This window comes from Haliotis asinina, chromosome 15 (assembly GCF_037392515.1).
Source record: "Haliotis asinina isolate JCU_RB_2024 chromosome 15, JCU_Hal_asi_v2, whole genome shotgun sequence".
Taxonomy (NCBI): domain Eukaryota; kingdom Metazoa; phylum Mollusca; class Gastropoda; order Lepetellida; family Haliotidae; genus Haliotis; species Haliotis asinina.
In genome coordinates, this window is record NC_090294.1 from 41,855,171 (window position 1) to 41,881,279 (window position 26,109).

Below are 26,109 nucleotides of genomic sequence, written 5' to 3' on the forward strand. Positions count from 1 at the left end.
GGTTCAGAGACTGTGAGACTAATTTTATAGCAATCAAGTAATTTAGGAGTTGGTTACATTATAGATATTAGGAGGCAAGTCTACATGGCAATTTGACCTTTTGAGACGGGTGTTTTAAAAAAGAATGTTTCATTCAGTGGTAAATTTGTTACCATGACTCTAGCATTAGGAGCATTTCCCATAACTAAGCTGTCAGTGGCATCCGACTTTGTTGAGCACCTGTGTTTCTAAATATACATCAGTTGCACCTTGTGTGTGGCATTATGACATTGACTTATCACGTTTGCATAATTTCAGTGCAGACATGTAAGATAAGCCTCTTCACATGATGTAGTGTTAGTTTTAAGCCTGCTAAGTAAAAATATGTATGCATGCATAATTTATTTTAGCATAAAATGATAGTCTGTCTCACAGTCTTAGAATCACATTATTTCATTACCGCCTAACTCTCCCTGCAATGCTAAAGCCCTAATTCATGCAATTCTGCATTTCTGAATCTTTGGTCTCCCAGGGGCTCCTTTTCAATTTAAATGGGTTTGTTTGTTACCATCAATATTATTTACATTCAGATATTATGTGTTCGTCTATTAAAATGACTATATAAGTCTTTTCCTTATGCCCCATAGCTGGAATATTGCAGAGTATAGAATTATACAACAAAACAAACTTTGTTATTGTGATGATGACAGATTATAAGACAACATTCATCAACAGTATCATTTACAAATTAAGGAGCACCATGACCTAATTATATGTATATCAAAGATGGTATAAGTTCAGTCTCCAAGGGTCAATATAGCCTATCATCTGGGGCTTAATCTGCAAAGGCTTTGCTTGACCTTGACCTTTCTTTGAATTGAAACTAGATCAGGTGAAGTGTATGGTGGAAATGTCCAGGAGGCATGTGTAGAATATACTGATATTTCGAGCCCATATGGTGCACATGCTTCCTCTGTATACATGTATATATCATGTGTATATACATGCTGATATTTATCAATACTCATTGTCTGGAAGGTTTATAGAGAACATATACCATGTCAATCTTGTGATGGCAGATTTTGTCAAATATGTATTCATAGAGAAGTGCAAACATATGGTGCAAGAATATTCTGTTTGAGGAGCGTTTTTGTTGTCTTGCAATGTCAGCAATTCTCTGTCATATGTTCTGAATTCAGGCATTTGTCATATCCAACTGATTTAGCAGCACAAGAATGTGCTTGCCTGCTCGACCATAACACGAGGAATGTTCCTTAGGCAAATAGTACATGGAAAACCTGTTACTAAGTAATAGGACTGAACTTATCATCAACTGCTATCACATTGAACACTTTCACATCATTGACTTCAAGTTTTACATTGCATGTATGTCTCATCTGCATTTTCTGTCATTCTGTCCATGTGATGTAGCCTAGAGGCTAAGGTGTTTCCCAGTCATGACAGAGACAATGGTTTGATTTCCAATATGGTTTAAATGTGTGAAGTCCATATCTGTACTGTGATATTGCTGCAATATTGCAGAAGTTGTGCTACATAGTACTCACTGACTACTTACTCACTCCATCCTGACTTCATTACGTTGAAAAAGAATAGGCAGGTTTGTTGTTGTTTGATTGGTTGAAATATATTTGAAATGTTTTTGATACCATGACATTTCTGGGCTTTTGACTGTATGTTAACCTGATTAAATGGATACTGCATAATTACACATTGAGTTGGAGTAATGTTTATCATATCAGCTTGGTTTAGTTACTTCTATTAGCCATGTGGTAGCCCAGAGGTTAAAGTGTCTGCTTGTACCATTGAAAATCTGGGTTTGATTCCCCACATGGGCATAAAATGTGAAGTCCATTTCTGGTGTCATATGCCATCACATTGCAGGGACATTGCTAAAAGTGGCATGAAACCATAACTCACTCACTCACTCACTCACTCACTCACTCACTCACTCACTCACTCACTCACTCACTCACTCACTCACTGATGTCGTTTCATATCCAGCAGACCAGGGGTATTCAGCTATTACAGAAGAACATGATACTAACCATTGTATACAGAGAGGCATCATGTCTCACTTTAATCTACACTGTAAAAGTTACTGTTGGTGATGAATTTGATATCTCCATAAACTCTATGAATGTACAAATTTGTGCTTATCGTCGTCGTCATCATCATGATCTTAACATTTGCATAGCAGTGACATCCAGCTCAAAGGCATGTTGTTTTTCCCACGATAACTGGGTGTGTCTCAATGACATTTTGTGTTATTAATGTCGGGCACTTATGGGCTACCCATTCACAGCTAGGTGGACTGGGACGTACTAAATGTTACTGATGTTCCTTAAGTTTTCAATAGCCTCTGAATTAAAATCTAAATGCTTCTGAATATCAAACATGCAGTAACACCAGCAAATACCCTCACCCACCCACCCACCCCACACACACACTCACACACACACACTATAATGTTTTAATGGCATATATGTTCTTTGTAAAGTTTTCATTATCCTTTGAATTTTAATGGCAGAGTTGTTTAACATCAAACATGCAATAATACCTGCAAATCACAAGAAATATAATAATGTATTATTGGTGATTACTTGCTTCTTAGATATGGCTATAAATGTTCCAGTGACTGCAAGCACAAGAAAATGAACTAGTTCATGTGTATTAAATAACTCATACCTGATAAATGTTTAAGTCACTGCGGTTGAAGCGTTCGTGATTATTTTGGCAATGGGATGGAATCAGATTCCATTTCAACAATACAATCAAGTCTCGTTAATCCGACCTCCGTTTATCTGGTATTTGGCTTTATCCCATGCTTTTGTTGGTAACAAATTGAATAAAAGTAACTTAATCTCATTTATTAAGTCTGACATGCTCATTAATCCGACAGTTTGCGGTGCAACGTACGATGTCGGATTAACGAGACTTCACTGTATTTCAGTGTGTTGCAGGGGAAAGAAACCTTTCAAAATGTCCAACCAAACCACAGGACCAGTGAGTGGACAATAATTAGTGGTCCTGTCTTTCTTTGACTGGTCCCAGATAACATTTGTAGATTTACATTACAATCAGCACAAAATTAACCAGCCACACGGACCATTGCATGTGTATCATTAGTGGTGGTCCTGATGAATTTTTATGAGCCAAAGACCACAGGTCACATACTATGTTGTGGAAAAAGAAAAGCAATGAAAAAGAAAAGCAATGTTTTTGACATAACAAAGAATATTCATTCAAACTTACATGACATTCAAGAGGTTATGGACACCTGTCTTATAATTCCAGAAAAAAACATAATTATTTCACATTGAAAAACAATTGCCTGCCATGCGGTAGTTCATTCCTTGTTTGATGTTTAGATGATTGTCTGTTTACATGATTAATGATTGAATTTCACTCAGCATGTGTATATATATATTACAGGAAATGTATACACAGCTGCCTGCAGACAGAATATTTCAATTAATTTACAGTTTGCTGAAATGTGAACATGTACTCCTGGTTCTTAATGTGATACTTGCTCCATATGGCATCTCCCTCATGTTAAGTGATGAACAATGAATTAGTACAAACACAGTGATAAGGTAAACAATGTTGGTGCTCTTCTCTCACTGCAGATATTGCTGAATCATGTGGTTTCTGAATGGCCTGGAGACACGACTGAATGAACCAGATCCTGCTATAATAATAATAAATGGATATTTCTGGTGCACCATCGCCCAAATGAACTGGATCTTTTTGAATCACTAGATCGCAAATGAACTAGAGGCAATGCTGCATCATTTGTCCTTGAACTTCCTCAGTCAGTTTGATCTGAATGACTTATATGTCGCAGAATTAGTTAAATCTGAATGACCTAGATGTTGCTGAATCAGTTACATCTGAATGACCTAGATGTTGCTGAGTCAGTTACATCTGAATGACCTAGATGTTGCTGAATCAGTTACATCTGAATGACCTAGATGTTGCTGAATCAGTTACATCTGAATGACCTAGATGTTGCTGAATCAGTTATATCTGAATGACCTAGATGTTGCTGAATCAGTTACATCTGAATGACCTAGATGTTGCTGAATCAGTTACATCTGAATGACTTAGATGTTGCTGAGTCAGTTATATCTGAATGACCTAGATGTTGCTGAATCAGTTAGATCTGAATGACCTAGATGTTGCTGAATCAGTTACATCTGAATGACCTAGATGTTGCTGAATCAGTTACATCTGAATGACCTAGATGTTGCTGAGTCAGTTATATCTGAATGACCTAGATGTTGCTGAATCACTTACATCTGAATGACTTAGATGTTGCTGAATCAGTTACATCTGAATGACCTAGATGTTGCTGAATCAGTTACATCTGAATGACCTAGATGTTGCTGAATCAGTTATATCTGAATGACCTAGATGTTGCTGAATCACTTACATCTGAATGACTTAGATGTTGCTGAATCAGTTATATCTGAATGACCTAGATGTTGCTGAATCACTTACATCTGAATGACTTAGATGTTGCTGAATCAGTTATATCTGAATGACCTAGATGTTGCTGAATCAGTTAGATCTGAATGACCTAGATGTTGCTGAATCAGTTACATCTGAATGACCTAGATGTTGCTGAATCAGTTACATCTGAATGACCTAGATGTTGCTGAGTCAGTTATATCTGAATGACCTAGATGTTGCTGAATCACTTACATCTGAATGACTTAGATGTTGCTGAATCAGTTACATCTGAATGACCTAGATGTTGCTGAATCAGTTACATCTGAATGACCTAGATGTTGCTGAATCAGTTATATCTGAATGACCTAGATGTTGCTGAATCACTTACATCTGAATGACTTAGATGTTGCTGAATCAGTTATATCTGAATGACCTAGATGTTGCTGAATCACTTACATCTGAATGACTTAGATGTTGCTGAGTCAGTTATATCTGAATGACCTAGATGTTGCTGAATCAGTTAGATCAGGAACAGCTTACATTGCTGAATCACTTGGGTCCTCATTGGTGTAGATATTTGCAGTGTCTGATAGATCCTAAATTTCATAGATGTTACCAAATCAGATGGATCCTAAAGGAATTAGGTTTTATGTATGTGCTGGTTCCTGAATTTACTGGCTGTTGCTATAGCAAATAGATCCTAAGGGACCCAGAGGTTGCTGAATCAGCACATGTATATGATATTATGTGATTATGAGGCTGCCCACCCTGGTTGCAGTTCCAGCATAAACATCCTGGCTGTTGTTGGTTGTATACATTATGCAAGCTGATGACTTAAAGGAAGGGAACTGGTTGACCTTTAACATTTGCTTCCCATTGTCTCAGTGAGATGTTTGGGTTCACCAAAGTTCATTTTCATGTTCACTATTTTACCCACTCATGTGATCCAAAGTAGTTCCCACCTGATGTCAGGTCAGTTCAGTATGAGTCCAACTCAATTTATACATGACTTGTGTTCTACACGTCCCTATGGATTTTTTCATGAATTGAAGACAAACTATTTTGAGTCAAATAATTAAATCAAGTCAGTCAAAGATTCAGTTGTGATCTAATTTATCTTTCGCAAAGAGTGAACGTGGTAATTGTTATGTTCTTGATGCGAATCAATGAATGTTTCTTCACTTTCACATTTTCATCACATATCACAGATATTTTTGTCATTTGGAATTTTTCAGTCTTTACTCAGATCAAATGGCATGGAAGGTAACATGGATATTTGAACTTTTTGTGAGACATGGCTGTTGTGTTATAAATGTAAGATTACAAGATTATGGTCTTCCTGTTTGAAAATTAATATGCCCAGATGTGTTTTAAAACTCGAATTAAAAAGTCTCATCATAGAATAGTCAGAGACATTATTAACAGACATCTGACTGTAATCTTATAATGTCCTTTCACGTCTACAGACAACTCAACAAATTGATGGCCCCAAGAACTTCATGAACCAGATTTCATTATATTGATTTTGGCAGTAAATGGCAATTGTGACTATTTAGTTGACTAAAGAATATCAATAATACAGAATGACCGTTGAAATTAAGCATCAACATTAAAAGGTCCTCATGCACAAAATGTTAAAGCATGACATTTGATTGCCACTATATTCAAGGACTATTACATTGAACCCCAGTGTTGTCCTCAGTGTTAGATTTGGGTGAAATTTTGATTTGGTCCAAATTGATGAAAATAATGTTTCAGGACCCCCTCCAATGTTAAATAGATGGGCAAATGTAAAATAGACGTGGTCCTCACTGAATTTGATGAGTCAAATCACTCCAAAGCTACTCTTGAGCCAAGACTGTGTCCATAATGGATGATGGAAATTAAGGGTGGTCATGTCTTATTTGAATCTGGGACCCACTAAATCTGTAACTTTGTGGTTATGACAAGTACCCCCTTGACTGAAGTATTTAATTTAGGCAACTCCATCACAGGTGGCAAAAAAACAGAACAGCAAATACGTGCTCAGGTGGCTGAAGGCACAACTGTAAGAAACGGCAGTCTATTGTAGAATGTATTATTGATGCAGGCAGCTGATGGTGTAGCCACTGGTTCAAGAATAATGTCAGTCTTAAATCAGTTTCTATTGACTCGCATTCTCTTTATCCACCAGAAATAAATATTGCCTGCTACAGAACTGTACAAGAAACTCATGTATCAAGTAGATTTACTGGATTTTTGTTAAATCTGGCAGGTTGCCATAGTTACAGGATTATTTTCAATGACTAATTCATCTATTTCTTTATTTGCAGACCAGTCTCCTCCAAAACAGAATGGAGTGGAGATATTTCATCAATATGAGAACATAGTACCAGAGATCTTTCATGAAAAGAAACGTATTGAGGGAACGTATGAAAAGGTAAGACATGACCAACTACATCGATTGCTCTGTGCAGCTCTGTACAACTAGATCCTCTCATGGGACCCCTGGCTATTAGCGAGGATCACCGTATGTGAAACAAAACTATGTGACTGGCCGCATGGAAGACTGAAGAAATTAATCACACAACATATCAGTTTCATCCACAGCAGCAGAAAAATCTTCATTAAAATGGTGTAGCCAAGTTAGGAGTGGAGTGGAAATGTTTCTGTATGTTGTATTGGTGTGTTTTCTTATTAGGAAATGTATCTCTATGTTGTGTTGGAGGGTTTACTATTAGGAAATGCATCTCTATGTTGTGTTGGAGGGTTTACTATTAGGAAATGCATCTCTATGTTGTGTTGGAGGGTTTACTATTAGGAAATGCATCTCTATGTTGTGTTGGAGGGTTTACTATTAGGAAATGCATCTCTATGTTGTGTTGGAGGGTTTACTATTAGGAAATGCATCTCTATATTGTGTTGGAGGGTTTACTATTAGGAAATGCATCTCTATATTGTGTTGGAGGGTTTACTATTAGGAAATGCATCTCTATATTGTGTTGGAGGGTTTACTATTAGGAAATGCATCTCTATATTGTGTTGGAGGGTTTACTATTAGGAAATGCATCTCTATATTGTGTTGGAGGGTTTACTATTAGGAAATGTATCTCTATGTTGTATTGGAGGATTTACTATTGGGGAAGTGTAGCTGTATGCATTAATTGAAGGGTTTACCATCAGGAAATGAACCATTATGTATTTATTGAGGGTTTAGTGAATGTAATGTAGCTGTATGTTAATGATGGGTGTGTATAAGGAAATATAGCTGTGTGTGTTTATTGAGGGTTTAGTACAAAGAAATGTAGCTGTATGCATTTATTGGAGGGTTTAGTACTAAACAAGGAAGGAAATGTAGCTCTATATGGTTTTTAGGAGTGTTTAGTACGAGGAAATAAAGGTGTATATGTTTATTGAGAGTTTAGTATAAGGAAATAAAGGTGTATGCGGGTATTGTAGAGTTTTGATATCAGAAAATCTACCTGTGTTTATTGGTTGTTAAAATATCAGGAAACATGATTATGTGCCCTTTGCTGAATTTGTCGGTATCAAAACATAGTGTGAGGACCTGGAGCTGACCTGATGACTTCATTATAGTGGATTGTTTTGACTGCACCTCTTTTACATCAAGGACAAACAGCCTTCTCTGAAGTCATCTTTAGACACTGACATTGATGTCACCGATGTACTGTGCAAACAGAGACACTTCAATTTTATTACCCACCCTGTTTCTCTTCTGTGGCCATCCTTTCACTGAACAGGGTCATAATATTATCTTTCGTCTGTAGGATGATGCATCACTACATGTAACCTCTTGTACAGCTTTGGTGTGGTTATACAGGTGGTGCTTGCATCTTAAAGATATTAGAGAGGTTGTATCAAACATACTTTTCCCAAAACTGACAGCCCAATTACTTGACTATGGTGGTACGAAACAGTATAGGCCTGACATTGGATAATGAATGACAAGGACAGACAGTGCTATCATACAACTGTTTGCTTAGTTCCTGATTTTAGAATTATCATGATAGTTGAGGAGGCTTTTCTGGAAGCACCTGGGATCAGTGCATTTTCTCAAGCTCAAAAATATATTTTTGAGAACTACGCATGGCATGAGTTGATAAATAGTTCACCATGAAGCATAGTGTGTTTCTTCATAATGGTCTTATCTTCCTGTTGAAGACCAGTTTGTCTGTTTAGCTGCTGTACAACTGCCCCTTCCAGTCAACTTATGAATAGGATCCCTGTGGCCTTGCTTCTAGAAGTGTGCTTACCATTCCCTTTTCTGGTTATAATCAGAAATCTTCAAGACAACATGTACATTAGTACACTCTGTACAATGATAGTGTCCACCCTTCTTCATTCTTAAAATGTACATGGCCTAAAGAACATGGATGCTTAGCTTTCCATAATTTTTTTAACACTTGATTCAGCAGATAAAGTCTTTTTTTTTTGTTTTTTTTCAGGATGTTAAGTTTTTATTCACTGGCCACCAACAAAGGGTCTTGAAAGTTATTTATTTTTCATTCATAGTCCACGAACAAACAGCTTGATTGGTTTATTAGAAACAGCTCCAACTTCTTTGACAGCATGTCCAGATTCCCGAAGGGCAATGAACATTACTCATGATGTCAATCATTGGATGGTCAGGGTTAAAACTCGTTCATTCCAGACTGCTTGAATATTACTGAGTGGGACATTTATCAAAGAACTCATGAGATGGATCAATCGAGCCTGTGTAATATGTTGTATGAAGTAGGCCATGGAGGGTGGAACATGGTACTTTGCTCTTATAGAGGTAATTAGGTTAGTAGTTAACAACATAATTAATTATCCATTAAGTGGTTGTTATAAATCAGAAGAAATCACATCTGGCTTTATCAAGAACTTGTGGATTTAAATGCTAGTGTTTATGAGGCTTGTTGATGCCAATTGAAACCACATGACCCATGTAAATAACCCCCTAGGGCAGAATCTTATCATTTTACATGAGATAATTCACAAATAATAACCCTTTCCCATTTGCTGACTAGAAATGTGACAAAGTAGAAGATAATTTGTGATCTTTGCTTCCTTGAAATGTTAAGGCTTAAAGCACCACCAGGACATCTTGTTTAAACTTTATTGTCCTGTTATTGAGATGTCTGTTTCAATTAGGTGTTTCTGTACAATGGGACTTACTATCTTATCAAGGGAAGGGTTGGGACACTCAGAAGAAACCATGGTATGAAATAGGATATGTTCATAATCAGTCCCTTGGTTCATTTGGTTGAAAAGTCGCTTAACTTATGGCTTTTAGCTTTTGCATTTTGTTTTGTTTGACATCGCTAAAGGTCAGCTTAATTATAGTGAAAATATACAGAAACAGAAAATATTTTTTGCATTAATAAATAGTAGATAAGGGAGCTAGAAAATCAATATCACTACTTCCAAATGCTCAAACATGGCAGAATTATGGTCTTCTTGTGCATATCACAAGAAACAGAAATTGATAAAGGTCAGCGTAGTTATCATGAGAGTCTGAAGAAACAGAAGAGTATCCTTGTATTATTACATAGGCGAGTTAGCCCAGTTCAGTTCTTGTTTATCATGGGCAGTGGGATAGCCTAATGGTCAAAGACTTGGTTTTGATTCCCCACATAGGTGCAATGTGTGAAGCCTGTTTCTGGTGTGTCTCCGTGATGGAAATGTTGTTAAAAGTGTAGTAAAACTACACTCACTCATTCTACTTGATCACCATGATCACTACCTGAAATATTAAAAGCAACACAAAAGGGTAGCCATGTGCATAGCAGGGGAGACAGAGCTAGTCTTGTCTTACCTTTAAGGTTTAATTAAGTTAAGTTCCTTAACAACATTCTGTGTCCAAAATCATTGCAGCTGGTTATATTGAAATTTAAAACAGTGACAAATTATAATGTTTACAGTGAAGGAAAACAAGCATGTTAACTTTGCAGGGCAGAATGTGCCTTTACATGTGAAGTCATTGGTTTGACACTAACCTGTGAACTTGGTATACACCCTTAAATGTTTGGAGCCAAGTCAAGGAGAACTCCAACGAACAGTTTCGATTGCCTGCTTCTAATCTTGTACTAAAAATCAGGGGTCATCAGTTTGTAAATCGCTCTAGCTTCACGCTCCATGCAACTATTGATCAGATTTTATTTACACTGTCAGGACGGCACCTAAATGTATATAGCACTGCTTCCAAGTGTTTGGATCAAAAAGGGTCTCAGTTGTTTAAATTTTCATTTTTTTTGTCTTTTTGTGTTGTCAACCAAACAGGAGTGAATGTTGAAAGAGTTTGTTCAGTTTTTTTCTTTTAGCAATACTCCAGAAATATCATGGCGGGAGACACCAGAAATGGGTTTCACACATGATACCCATGTGGGGAATTGAACCCAGGTCTTCAGCATGACAAGAGAACCATTAGGTTACCACACTGCCCCGAAAATTCCAAGACTAATTTTTACATGACAGCATATTTTGACTGACTTTTGTTGACTTTGCTATCACTGACTGTTGTTAACATGTTTATAAATAAGCAAGCTTGTTAATTTCTGGCAAACAAGGATAAGTTGAGCACCGACCTGGAAATTGACTCTATTAACATGTATGAGTTCAGTCCACTGGCACTTGCCATTGTTAGCAAAAGGGCCCCAGGTTGTCCATGATCAAGTGTAGTAGGATGGAAGAAGCATGTGGCCTGTCCCAGCAGCTACACATGGGTTTGGTCATCGACATGCATGGCCTATGTCTTGTATACACATTCTCTGTGCAGGCCCAACTTATCCATGTTTGCCAGTAACCAACGCAACTGTACATCTGCTATAACTATTGTTTAATGCATTACTCATCTATCTTACAGTGGTCTCTATATATTAGTCTCAAACAAACAATCCAGTGATTTTCATTTTAAACATTGTCAGTGAACTGGTCTGCATTAACATGTGTCAGCAGAATCAATGAGTGACTACCTGATCTCATTACAGCAGGCATTGATTGCTGAAAATCAATCCCAACCCTGTTCTTCTTGGGTTTGATTGTTATATATAAGAGATACAACTTGCTCAACCCTCATATGTAGTGTAATAAAGTACACTTTTTCCTGAATGAAAAGTATGAGGACACTTGATAAAGTACTGTCAGGTCCTTTGATCTTTTGGTGAAACATCTTAGAATAACCTGTATATTTGCTGAACACCATGATGAGGCATTGCATGAATAATGTATCTACAGTACTAAGAATGCATGCCTAGAGCCCACAGACATGGCCAATAGTGGTGGTATTAATTGTATTGACACCACATGGGAATAGCTTGGTTAGCAGACAGGACTGGTCACTTAGTGCCAGTTTCCCACATGAGCTAACACCAGGGTTCAATGTTCTCCCATTTGTGTCTTAAAGACTAATCATCTGAACTTGACTGCTATTGAGGGAATTCTTGCCAGGTTTAGCTGTGTTTAAGACATTTGCCTGAGGATTCAGGCACCAGTTCTAATCATTGATGTCCATAAACACCAGTTGCCAAGCTTCCCAGTAATGTTCTCAGGTTCATTTTGGGAACAGTAGGTTTCTCAGATCCCTCGCAACAACAAATTTGTTTACGTGGTTGTCTCCCTTTGGCATCCAGCATCCATAATAAGGCCAACATGTGCGTGGTGTTATAGAAAGGGTGCACACTCATCCACCTTAAGAAACCAGTGAAGATCGGGTGAGAATTGGTCTTCAGTAATTCATGCTTGTCGGGTCTTCAGTAACCCATGCTTGTCGGAAGACATGACTAACGAGATTGGGTGGTAAGACTTGCTGACTTGCTTGACTCATGTTTTTGTATTCCAGTTGCGTAGACTCGATTATTTACAAACTGTACTGGTAGATGTACTGCTTAGTATGCTGTTGAACAAAAATCACATCCTGAATATATTTGGGTTTAATGTACAGTGGGCTGTGCATGTTGGCGATGTTCGCGTTTCATTTGCCATGATAATGTGACTTCCTCCATATAGTCTGCCATGCAGTCCCTGAACCACATTATTTTCAATATCGCTTTGGCCCTTCTGGCAGTGATGAAGCCCTATATGAAGCAAGTCTACATTAAGATTATGAATTTCCCATCTGACTGGTGTTCTTTTCAATTTAAATGGGTTCATTTGTTGATATAGTCAGACACCATGTGTTAGTTTATAAAACTGTAGTATTCGGTGTTGACGATAAAAAAAAAAACAGTTGTGAGAAACCAACAAGTTTAGCCTATTCCAAACTTGTATTTATTTTAATAAACAGGTAGAAAGTATTTGTGTTTCATAAACTGAAGATTCATAAACTTGACAAGTTCTAGTCACCTGAATATTTCACAAAAAGGAATTTGATTGAAGTTTCTGGTTTTGCTGTTCAACTATTAATGAACTGATGTCATCATAAACCATGTCATTAAAGTGATATGTGCTGCGGTATTAATTTTTGTTGCTTCACAACGTCCCCATTTGTTATGTGTGACAGATTTTACAGGCTTTGATTTGCAATACTGCACTGTTGCTTTGATGTTGAAATTGGTTAAAAAAATCGGGGATTGAGTGTTCTGAGGTGAAATGTTTCTGTGAATTCTTTCACTTCTTATCAAGCTTAGCATTGGGAGGGACACATGGGAAAGGGGATGCAGGTGCAGAAAGGAAAGCAAATCCATTAGTTGTAATAGAAGCCATGATATCTGCTCTTGTTCCACCATTGTCCAGTCAGATGGCTCTGATCTGGAGAGTGTGAGAATAAGAAAACTGAGCTGTCATTTCATGGAAAACATATGGGGTCTGCAAGTTTTTATCAAAATACTACATATATATGTTTACATATTTCCATGTTGAACATAAATAGATGTTTATAAAAAAATGGCTTCCATGAATGGAAGGAAGTTGGTGCCTTTGTTTGGAAGAATAAGTGTTTGAGAAAGAGCTGGTTTGGGTTGACACGCTTTAGTGGGGATTGTATTATTTTTCAGCTACTGTTATGTTGATGTTATAAAATATTTATATAATTTCTGTATTGATAAATGTCAATGATTTTGTCAGTAATATGTAGGAACTGAAATAACAATAACCCATTGGCTTTAACAAACTCAGAGGGAACACAAGTTGTAATTCATTATCAAATGCATTTTGACTAAAATATACAAGTATTGCAGGTATTTGGCATAGGTTTTATCAGGGATGTTTATATATTCCTGGAGTAGCTTTTTGAGAGGCATGTAGTAATTGGTGTTCAGGAATAAGACAAAATGTTTCAAAGAATAGCCTAGAAACATTGTGTAAACAATAAAAAAGAAGTTGACATTCATAACATTTTGTATTATATTACCTGAGTTATGTAAATTTAATATATCTCTGTAAACAATGACATGGCTGTCACAGAAAGGAAATCTACACAGCTTGACCATTGTCATCGTGACCACCAAGAGAGTCATTTGCTAATTAGCCTTTTTATTAATGCATTTTGACTAATATGCGGATGAGACAAAACGTCAATCAGTTTGTCAAATGCAATTTCTTGGTTTATGGCATTTTGTCTTGTCATTTAATATAATCCAGTAAGCGTACAAGACTGATGGCCAGAGAATCTCATCATTTTGTGGTGACATTAGGATCATAAATCGGGTGAAGTGGAAACATAAGTCACAGTGTGCCTTTGTGATAGGTTGGTTCACTAAGTTGATTCCTGAGAGTTTATACATCTTCAGGCCCAAAATAACACTGGAGCAGATGTAGCACTTAGAACAGAAAAGTTACTTGTTAAATGGGTACAAAGTGCAATGACTTGGTATTGAGACATTTAGCTTTCCTCACTTGTAGCTCTGAATGTATGATCCCAAAGGAGCAGAGAATGAATATCATCCCAACTTGGAACTGAAGAAAGCTTGTCTTAATGACACAGGTTTGTTTGTGATTTTTGTTAGGGTAGTGGGGTATGTAGTGGTTTAAATGTCCACTTGTCACAAGGAAGACCTGGAGCTGGATTCCCGAAATGGGTGCACACGTGTGAAGCCCATCCCTGGTGTCTCCCAGAATTATATTAATGAATGTCGCTAAAAGCAGCCAATCACCAAATTCACTCTCTCAGATTCTTTTTGAGAGACAGATCACATAGCAGATGGGACAGTTCTTGTCTCTTGTAGTGTAATATGGCCTTGTTTACAGATTATGGAGTTATTTTTTTAAAGAGTCTAAAGTTGAAAAACACTGCCTGGTTGCAAGAAAACAAGCTAAACCGGCTAGGTAGTCGCCAAGCTGTCAGGTCAAGAATTTGTGAGCTTGTGTGAATGTTGGGACTGCAGTGGGTATTTACAGTCAATATTTGCTGTGTGTTGAGCCTTACAGAGGTGAAAAGTTGACTGTAAAAATGTTAATTCTGAATCAGCTTTAAAACAAATCCAAGCCAAGCATTTAATCTTCAATATTGTCTGTTGCTATACACTGAAATAGCTGTGTTGGCTGTCAGTGTTGACTAGGGAGCTGAAGCTACTGTCAGTTTTTATTATTACAACATTTTAGAGATTATGGGGAACTTGGAGATACGCAGTTTTCAAATACCTGGATGATAAGTCAGCCTGATCATTTCTTGATGAGTTATTGTGAAATTTTTGTATCTGAAAACAGGGAAAAGTGAAAAAAGGGAAGAGTGAAAAGAACATTATGGTTTTGGGTCACATGTTAGCAATATTCTAGCAATATTATGGTAGGTTATGCCCACAATGTGTTTGTCACAGTGAACCCATGTGAAGGTTCAAGTCCAGGTCTTCTGTGTGATTTAGCATGCCTAACCATTAGGCCACCCGACCACCCCTGAATAGTGTAGAACTCATGTGACTATTATCAGGTGTGACTTAAATGACAAAGATATAGTGAAATGCAGACATACGTCACTTATTAGAATGCTATTTATATAAAGTGCCGTATATGCACATGACATTATAGTATATGTGAGAGCTGGTTTTATTAAATCTGTTTGACTGAGTCTTGCCAAGTCTAGGACAGGTAATTTGGGTACCTGAGGGTGGGTACAAGGCTGTGGAGTATTCAAAATGGGACATGGGTACCCATGGAATATTCAAGAAATATCAGTGGATATAGAAATATCAGTCATATATATAAAGCAGGAGAAGTAACAGGATTTACTTGCTTACTTCAGTATGGTTTTATTGACAGGCTGAATTTAATGTTTGGGCACAGAGGTAACATTAGGACCAGGCAGGGAAACAACAAGTAACTTTGTCTTTCAGTATAACTTAACTGGGAATTGAACCACTAGGAAAACCTTTGACACTATACTTGAGAGATGGTGTGTCTGAGCACATATTTATCAGCAGATCCATCTGTTCTTGAAAAGAGATTGTATATCCATGGACTCCCAAGGATAAAGCACACTGGTATGTATAGTGGTTAGCATGTTGGCTTCCTTCATTAAAGGCCTAGGTTCGAATGCCTGTGGAGAGACTGAAATTGTGACCTGGGTTTCATGCTGTGTTGTGTTCTTTGGCAGGGCACGTCATCCACATTGCACTCCGTCCATCCAGCTGTTTTAACATGGGTACCTGAGAAGCAGATACACGGAGCTATAAGGTCACATGTAGTGCTTAGTAGCGGCTTTGAATGTACAGGGTAATAATGTAATGCCAGAGACAAGCATTGCATTGGATCCTAGATGCAAGAGTTGTCATTGTCACTATTATTATTAGAGCGGCCTTATTCCACCATCTTCATAGGAGCAAGACCAACATTCTTGCTTAAACCTTGTTTGTCAACTGTAGACTGACTGAGACTTTTAACCTACACAACTGATAATCACCTCCTTTCACTGATGGAAGGGCTGGATGATCTGTTGTTTCCTCAAGTTGATTAGCGTACAAAATCAGGTGGCCACAAACTTCAAATAACAACAGCTTTTTCTGCTGGCTATTAGCCAAATGACCAGGTAAGTCACTCCCTATGTTGTGGGAACTCCCCTCGTTAGTCAGTGGCAAGTACACGGGAGTGTTCAAGAGGATCCAACATCTTTCTTTTTAAAGTTAAACAAATGGGAATGTTTTCAAATGTTTCTTGTTTGTATTGTCATTGAAAAGGAAAGCATCAGTATGGCTTTACACCAGTTTTAACAATATTCTAGCAATATCACGGTGAGGGACGCCAGAAATGGACTTCACACATTGTACCTATATTGGGAATCCAACCTGGTCTGCAGCCACTGGATAACCCCAATGCCATGAATATGAGAAAGAGTATTTTCACAACACTGATGGTATCTGTTTAGGGACCACACAACTTCTGAATCTCTGGGTTTCTAACCATGGAACTTGTGATCTGAGGTTGGACACCCTTGTCACATGACCAAAGTGGTTAATCCCTTCAGAAAGCTGAAGCTTGTCATCTGTGAATGACCCCTGTCCTGCTACACCTGTGATCCTGACGTCAGTTGTCACGGATTTCATTATGTAGAGGGTATCAAATTATACAAATATCAATTTTAAAATAATAATTCATTGCCAGTGAAACATAAACATTTAAGATGAACGATTTAAAGGCAGAAAATGTATTTGAAACTATAAGCGGATCTCTCTTGTTTATGTTTAGCTTTAAATGTTTTCAGTTCCACATGCATATGTGCATTTATGTATGTACATGGAGAAAAACTGATTACATAATTGTTTAAAATATTTTTGAGTTGATATATTGATCCTAAAATTTCCACTCAGTGGCACCCAGAACGTCTGTTATGGATGAAAGGGATGAGTCTCTGTGAATGCATATATAATTAGTAATTTCCTCAGTCAAAACATGTCCTGAAAATTAGGAATGTCTGCTGATGTAAAGTACTGATTGCTTTAGAAAACAGCGTTTGAGTTGATCAACCTGAACTTTAACATTGCTGACATAATTAGAAAAGGTCAGTGACTGTAATCAAAGATTGCTTTGACTGTTTGTTGTTTAATGTTCCAGTCACACTTAAATTTCCACAGCAGGTTAATCATTGAATCGGGACCAGGTGGACTTAGAATTGATCTTATTATCTTATCCAGTGCTGTTGGGTACATTTTGTGACACAGTGTTACTGAGTCTAAACTGCCAATCAATTTAGTTGGTTCATGACTGACCTTGGTTTCTGGGGACCAGTAATCATGACCCTTGTTACCTCGTGATAGACCTTGGTTTCTGGATAATTGTTTTCATGACCTTAATGTTACCTAATGGCGGACCTTGGTTTCTCGGGACTCATTGTGACCCTTGTTACCATCTCGACAGACCTTGGTTTCTTGGGACTTGTCATGACCTTTGCTACCTACTGACAGACCTTGGTTTCTTAGGACTATTTATGACCCTAATGTTACCTCATGACACACCTTGGTTTCTTGGGACTTGTCATGACCCTTGTTTCCTCATGACACACCTTGGTTACTTGGGACTTATCATGACCTTTGTTTCCTCATGACACACCTTGGTTTCTTGGGACTTGTCATGACCCTTGTTACCTCATGATGGACCTTGGTTTCTTGGGACTATGTATGACCCTTGTTACCTCGTGACAGAACTTGGTTTCTTAGGACTTGTCATGAACTTTGTTACCTCATGACGGACCATGGTTTCTTGGGACCTGTTGTTGAACTCTGTCTTCATCATCGTGTCTCACCCAAGTTTTGGACAGTCATGAAATTCCCTAAAACTCTCCAGTGTATGTCCAAATTTATTCCACATCATAATCTATAAAATGATATCTATATAAGTGACACCTGTACTTTTATGTGGTGTGTTTAGCATGAACTGCTTTAAAGACTGAGTAGTTACTGAATGACTGGCAGCAAGCAAGACACTGGTATGTGTATTTTGAAAGTCCATAATCTGAGGTCAGGAAAAGTTAACACAGAGGTCAGGTTGTATCCTGAAAGTTCATCACCTGATCTGCCAGTCTGTCAGAGGATAGTCCATGTATTGATCTATGTGTTGTTCCCCTACATATCTTCCACTGTTATGTCACAAGAGCAAACGCAGTGTCACGAAAGGTCTACCAAAATCAGTCAGTGATATGCAATAAAATGGTCTGTGAAAAATCATTACCTTCAACTCCAACTACACAAGTCACAGAACAGCGATTGTGATAGACTTATATATATATAAGCTAATAATTAATAGTTTCAGCGATAATTTCTAAAATATATAAAGGGTACTGCATGTATATCTAGACTTGCACTCCCAAGGAAATGTGACTTTATCTTCAGTAACTATTCATGCTGATCGTTTCTAAAAATGCTACAAGCACTTCAGGCAGTTAAAGACGTGCCTTTTGAATTCCCTATTTTAGAAATGATACACATTAAATAAATTATTATTATTATTCCATTCAAATATTTTTAAAAGTGTGATGCTTGTCAATATTTTTTAAGCAAGACATGAGGCAGATGTGATCAGCATTGAATGAATTATCAAGTATAATTCCAATCAGTTTCTTTCAAGTATGAGGAATTGTATCTTTTTAAGTGACACATGTGAAGCAAATATACATAGGTACATTTAAACAGCTAGTAAACCCAAGTACTGTCCAGCATCCCACTGGTCAATTTCACCGGTTCCAGATACCTCAGCCACATGCAGATAGACAGTGGTCATGTCTGACTATAATTCCATAATTTCATCAAACTAGGAGACAAGACAACTCATTGCAAATGTCATAGCCCATTGCAATCGTCATAGCCCATAGGTATTTTCTTTGCCTGGACCGAAAACCTGATAATCACTATATTATAGCTAGTTCATGCCCAGCCTGTGTAGCAATCAATGAAGATTCTTGTCCCATCCCTTGCCATTGTTAGACATCCCTGTCTCAGTGTATGATTGTCCCCAGTTTCAATATAGGAGGAACTGTGTTATTGCCAGTAGTACCACATCAGTGGGATATTGAGCTGTGTACTGTATGGCTGAGTGCTGTTATTACATGCTTTGGGCATTATGCTGTTAGGACATTCCTTTTTATGAATGATAGATATTTTGTTAAAGGTCAGAGTTGAGAACAGCATAGAACAAGAGACAAAGGTTCTAGCTATATAATGGCCTGCAAAAACTATTGATGATTTGAGGTTAATGGTCTTATGAATGATATATGCTTTTCATCTATTTTTATTTGACAGACAAGATTAATATACTGTGATGAAGAATATTGTTTTTATCTGCCTCCAAATATGTTATTGTGTATATAATCATAATCACAATGGCATGTGCATAAGGGTATGTTTTTTTGGTAGATATAAATCTGTATTTCCCAAAGGGAATGATATTGGTGAAATGTCTTCTAAACAGGAAGGCACTCCTGTCAGCCATGCAACCAAATTAGCCTGCAAAATCTATCAAGAATTTTTAAAATACATGACGCAAAGAGCATAATCCTTCTTCAAGATATCCAAAGTGAATTATGAAATTGGCATGGATTCACCATTAATGATGATAAGGTACTGATTAGCTGTGGGTTTCTTACGTGGTCCATCCTTTATTGAATCAGATTCTTATTGGATAAAACACATCCTTGTTTGGAGGTTGTGTCATGGGAACAATCTAATCATCCAAACAGCTTTGGGGCTTTTAATTTCTCTTCCAAGCATGCAAGCCAGCGTAACATACTTTTCAGTAATTGACAACAAGTATTTTGAATTCATCAATTGCATATGTACAATTAGGAGATAAACATCATGTGTTGGCCAATTTCCAGGTGTTATTGAGTATTTGAAGCACGGGAATGCATTTGGAACTGACTGCGTTTCAAACATGATGTTTATCGAGATTGTAAACAAAAAAGTAAACCAAAGGGGTTTTAGTGTCGGCACTCGTTTACATCGAGTATGACTACAGCAGTAAAGTGTCATCAGCTGGCCGTTTCAGCTGGTTCACATGGTAGCATCTGGAGTTGCTCATTTGTGACGTCATTCTAACTTTACGTCACAATATGATTTGAATGACGTCACCACTGTTGATGACACAACAAAACAATTGTTTACGTGTAAATACGCAGTGAATAGTCTTGCAGTTTCCGGGAATCTGATACCATTTGATCATGTTTTTCAACCAATCAGATTACAGAACACAGTGACTTTTGGTTTGCAATTATTGTTTATGATTTGTGACACTTTACGTTGTGCACAAAACATAGAAGAAATCTGCATGGAGAATCAGTTTAAGTAAACCTAGCCTCAGTACTTTTCGTTACACTCAACTACCGAGTCTAACAAAACCTAGTAGAAGGTCGCATCAGGTAACCTTTGACCAATCAGAAACCAAATGATTCCAAATGCTATTTAGTGTACGATGCATGTTACAACCATGACAACGGTGAGTAAACAGTCGCTGAAAATAGGGTTTTTTTTGCAGTATTCAAGGATGTCATCTTGCGGAAATATTAGCTAATGGTAACCATGTCAACAGAAACCCCAAACCGTATATACTGCAGGTCAAATAACTCTGTTATATGCGAATTTTTTTTGTGGAGAGATCTGTGTCAGCCGTTGCCTGATTGGTTAAATCTATTTAACGGTCTTGCTATTGATTGGACGATCATAGGTCACTCAAAGGTTACCTGACGTGACCTTCTACTATGTTTTGTTAGACTCAGTGGGGGGTGTAACGAATAACACTGAGACTAAGTTGACTTACACTGCATGGAGAATATATTTCTAATTTCCATGACAAAGGAGAACATGAAATTTGCTTTAGAATATACAACATTTTGTTGAGATGCTGTTGATGGTAATGGAAATCAACATCCCACTCACACCATTGGACTCAACACATTCTGTGTCATGTAACGTGCTGACACAAAAGTGCCACATTTAGCCCTGGTAGAATGGAGATAAACAAATTGTGCTGATAATGTTGAGCTGGTTTACCTGCATATTTATCAAATTAGATTTAGGCATAGTTAAATGTACAACTAACTCAGCTCAACATTGTAGTCATAGGATGTTTATTTCATGTTGAAATATGAATTTTCCTTATTCCTGACTCTTGCAGATACAGGCACTTTGTACTAATGGCATGAGTTGGTGTACTAACAGTGTAGAGATCCTGTTGTAGTGCCTGTAAGTCACGTAACTGGCACACCCATATCAGTACTGGTATCATGCTACACAGAAAGGTTTGTGAGATAACATTGTATGTAACAGATATGTATGGATGTGAGACATCATGTCGCAGGTTTTTTTCTATTTTTTATCACTTCGTGACTTTGGTACTGTGCACCTGTATTTGTTTCCTTCTAGAGAAGTAGTGTATCTCATGTAGTCACATGTAGGAAAACCTCTTCATCACGTGGAGGAACATATTTATAAAACATGTGGAAAAATGTTTGATTTAGTGTTGCAGCAGTTGGCATATATTTGAATCCTTGAATGAATAGAGAGAATCAAGACCACATTGTATGTATAGATCACGGTGTACACAGGAAATATGTGAATTGTGCTTTCCTGTTTACTCAAAGTTGTATGTCCCTTGGAATATGGTCATGATCATACATAATGTGGATATCATTTGATGCTTTCCTATCTCTATGTCATTAGTGAAACATTTATTCACAGTTCCTCCGACCACAAAAATATACATTTGTTCATTTAATCCTCTTGAAGTGTGAAAACAAGAGTATTGTTTTATGCCACACTTAACAATATTCCAGCTATACAGCGACTGGTGTGTAAACAATCCATTTGAACTAGACAATCTAGTGATCAACGACATAAGCATCAGTCTGCGCACATGGGAACCGATGACGTATGTCAACTAAGTCCGCAAGCTGACCACCTGGTCCCATTAGTCGCCTCTTGTGGCAAGCATAGTTTACTGTTCTATGCCGGATCTTTACAGGTCCCCCTTGAAGATGTTAAGGCAGAGACAAAATACCATTATTCATATAAATTTCTTTTATTTTCTTAGCCTTTAAATATTTTGATTGTTGATGCGTAGTACTTGCATTACCTGTTAATGATAATAAACTCCTAACATGTATAGGAACCTAATTTGCTCAAATGATTACTTGCTGTGGACTAACCCAGTTCTCACAAGACTCTTTGCTGAATGTAACAGTGGCACTTTCTCCAGAGAATCAGTGTCAAATAGTGAGAAGTCTGGACATTAAATCTGTTTTCATGACTTCTTTTACACAATGTTGTCAGAAAAAAAACATATTTCTTTCAACACGTTTAATTAGAAGTGGGGAGAGATTTTCTGTTTTGCCATAGATGGCATTTAAATGAGCAGCTGAGAGTTGTTTTGGTCTGCGACCATCCTCTGTAGGCTGTGTGTCTGTCATCAGGTGGTGCTACTATACATTTACACTTGGTACTTAGCTTTTTGTGATGGAAGCCTGCACCCTCAGGCCTCCTAACTGATGGTTATCTCGTCTTGGTGTGTTAGTCAAATGAAGAAGAAACATACCTCATGGATTACTTGCCCTAATTTCTGATTGGTTGAAATATGCATTGAACTTTATATCAATATTCCTTATTTGCTGGATATGTCGAAGATGAAATCATGTATTTTTTTTGTGGGCTGTGGTTAATGTTTTGAGACCAAGATCCTCGAGGCTGGCAAACTTTTCCAAGGAAGAACCAGTTCTTTACTGAAAAACTTCAATCACTATTGATTTTTGTCCCTAAAGAAAATACTTTTTGAAGATGTGATGAAAACTGCTTGTCACTCAAGGGAATTATGGGTCTTGGGTCGGTGTAATTACTTCACTATTACCATACACATACTCCCAAAAGCAGGGCTTGTTAATCCTGTATGTTGTTAGTTTCTGCAAATGTAATGTAAGAGTAAACTTAATATCTTTTTTGTGTTCAATACACCACATGCCATCAGTTTAGGAAGCAGATCTTTGCTTATTGACAAGGCCTGAAAGAAAAAAAATTGCTTTGGAAACAGGATCTCGTTATTTTCCAAGCATGTGGAAACATCTGGTAAAAAGCTTTCCAAGTATGATTTAGTGGCAGTAGGAAACTCTGTGCCATTAGCATCAAATTTAGTATTAAAGTAAACAAATCATTGAAATATTTCTCATTCATGGAGCCATAAACGATCTATGTTGTTAAGATAGTATCTTAGTTGAATATGTGCTAAGAAAAATACAAGCTGCTTGGTGACAGTGGTGGTGACTTCAGAACCCCTATCATGAAGGTTTGGTTGTCAGATATTTAACTGATTTACTTGAATTAGTATGTTATGGAGACAATTGACATTTTCTTGTGTAAGTATGAGGAATATTGTTCCATCAGGTATTTAAAATGGTCAATGATTTTGGAAAGGTTTAGATCGTGTGTAGCCAATGATGTAATAAGAACAACACTGGCATTACTTTGGTATGTGGCATCTTCTGGAGGAACAATGATAGACAAAACTGAGCATTTTGTTGTGAGGAAGTCAAATGTCATAAGATCTCATTATCTGGAAAGAAAATAGATCATGTAGGATCATGTGAATCTGTTGGCAGGCCAGCTTGGCCTGGTTCTTCGCTTATAACCAGAGTATGGAAGTAAACAAAGGACAATTACAAATAAGTCACTAATACTCCATATGTTTGTAGCACACCTTACCTAATAAAGAAATGGTTATATATTTTTATTATTAATTATTGCAAACACATTGTAATAGAAGACAATATCGTGGTGTGTATGTGAGGTAATCTGAAAAGAATGCATGTATGAATTTGTTTATCCATCTAAACAGTACGTTGAATGATTTACCCCTGTAAACATTGTGCCCATGAGATGGGTGGTCCTGCTTTTATCTCAGATAAAAGACATCATATTGACTGATCACATCACCTGAAGTGGAGGCTATCTAAGATGATCAACTGATGAACTTTACACAACAGTTTCCAGATGCAGAGTAGGACTGGGTTTTTTTAACTGTCACAGGCTTCAGATTTTATTCAAGGTCATTTTGCTTGAAGGTTAGCTCTTATTTCTGTTGTTATCTGGTATGTTCTGTCATATTTAGGAGTGTGATCTGGAACTTTGGAACCATTGTGTGCCTACAGTAGTAGTATTTCAGTGCAAATTTCAAACTCACTTGTTTAGGTTAACAAGTAAAGGCCACTTCATAGCAGTTATTTCCCTTTGTTTTGAATAGCAAATTAGGGAAGAAAATGGCTAATATATGAAGTCTGTACATTGTCACATACCCTGGGACCGATAGCCACGTCTATCTCTGTTATATCTAAAACTAGTGGTTGGTAGTATGAGGGGTGGTCCAAAATGTCAGGTTATGTTCCCTTGCAAGTAGTGACTTGTGCTGAAATCCAAAGTTTGTTTGTTTGTTTATTGTTTAATGCCACGTACAGCAATATTCAAGCTATATGGTGTTCAGTACAAATTTTGATTATTGACCAAACAAACCAGTGATCAATAGTATGAGCATCAATCTATGCAAATGGGATGCTATGACTGTCAACCAAGTCAGCAAGTCTGACCACCTGATCGCAGTAGTGGCATTGGTTGCAGTAACAACATAGGTTTCTGAAGGCCAAGGCCAGTTCTCATCTGATTTTCACAGGTGGAAATCTAAGGTAAATGCCATGAAGTGCAAGATACAGCTTTGCACCCTCTGCAATCAAGGTTTCAGCCTGATAAGTGAACACTCCATCACTGGGCTGCCCCACTGGTTTCCAGATTACACATGCCAGCAACTCTCCCTTTTACATTTGTCTCCAGAAAATCACAAAGCAAAGGTAATACCCAAATGTTTTTGGGTCATTCTGTTTTCTGTGAATGAATGTGACATTTGCTGCCTAATGTTGTGTTCTTGATGAAGAACCTAAGAAGAAAGTTGCACATACACTAAACTCTGATAAATAACCCTTTGAAGTGACACTGTGGATAAGCAAGCTCTGAGATTACTTGAAACATTACATCCGTAACCATGTTAACCAGATTTATTAGTCTTGGAAACAACATTAAAGTGTGGCAGATTAATCAAACTCAACAACCTTGATTTCATTGTTAGAAAAACGTGTGAAATTTCTGCACATAAATATCAATGTGACGAGTTTGTATGGTTAAGCTGTCTTGTCATTGCTGTTACACGTAGGGAGAACATAATTTCAGGGAGAGACCTATTTAGTGTGTCATGGACAGATTAGGGATGTATATTTTTTTCCTCATTTAGTTTAAACTGTTAATCAACATTTAAACTTAGAGCTGCTGACATTAATTGAATCAATTTATGATGAAATATATTGTAGAAAACCTAGATGTGTATTTGATGATAGAGTAGGAGGGAATAAAGGTTCATATTGTCATATCAGAGGCAGTAAGCGTCTCAGTCTTAGAGGGGTTGAGCTGTGTCCTTCTGGAAAGCCAGAATCTTATGATCAGATGCTTGATGGGCATTTACTGGAGTTGTAAGGTAACATAACAAGGTATGGTATGGATTTAAACTTCTTATTCTTTACAATAGAATATTTCTGGGCCACGTCTTGCTCCTTTATCAGGTGATGATCAGACCAGGAATGTTGTGTTGTAAGATAATACAAGTTTTAAATCAATACCATGGTGATATGGGTTTGAATGTGTGCTTTGCCCTGAGTTTTGTTCTTGTTTTATCATTACCTAGTGTGTCCAATTTTGAGTTTCCTCGAAGTGTCAAAACTTCAAAGACCTGCTT

The 26,109-nt window shown here is 37.3% G+C and overlaps 1 protein-coding gene across 2 annotated transcripts in view; it reads left to right on the forward strand.

Annotated features, from left to right (window-relative positions):
• The window catches only part of LOC137264880 (disintegrin and metalloproteinase domain-containing protein 9-like), a 112,795-nt gene that overhangs the window by 20,094 nt on the left and 66,592 nt on the right, over positions 1 to 26,109 (forward strand). For both annotated transcript variants that reach the window (XM_067800228.1, XM_067800229.1), the window contains exon 2: positions 6,765 to 6,871. In XM_067800228.1, coding sequence (XP_067656329.1) covers positions 6,765 to 6,871 — 107 coding nt within the window. The remainder of the gene's footprint in view (positions 1 to 6,764; positions 6,872 to 26,109) is intronic.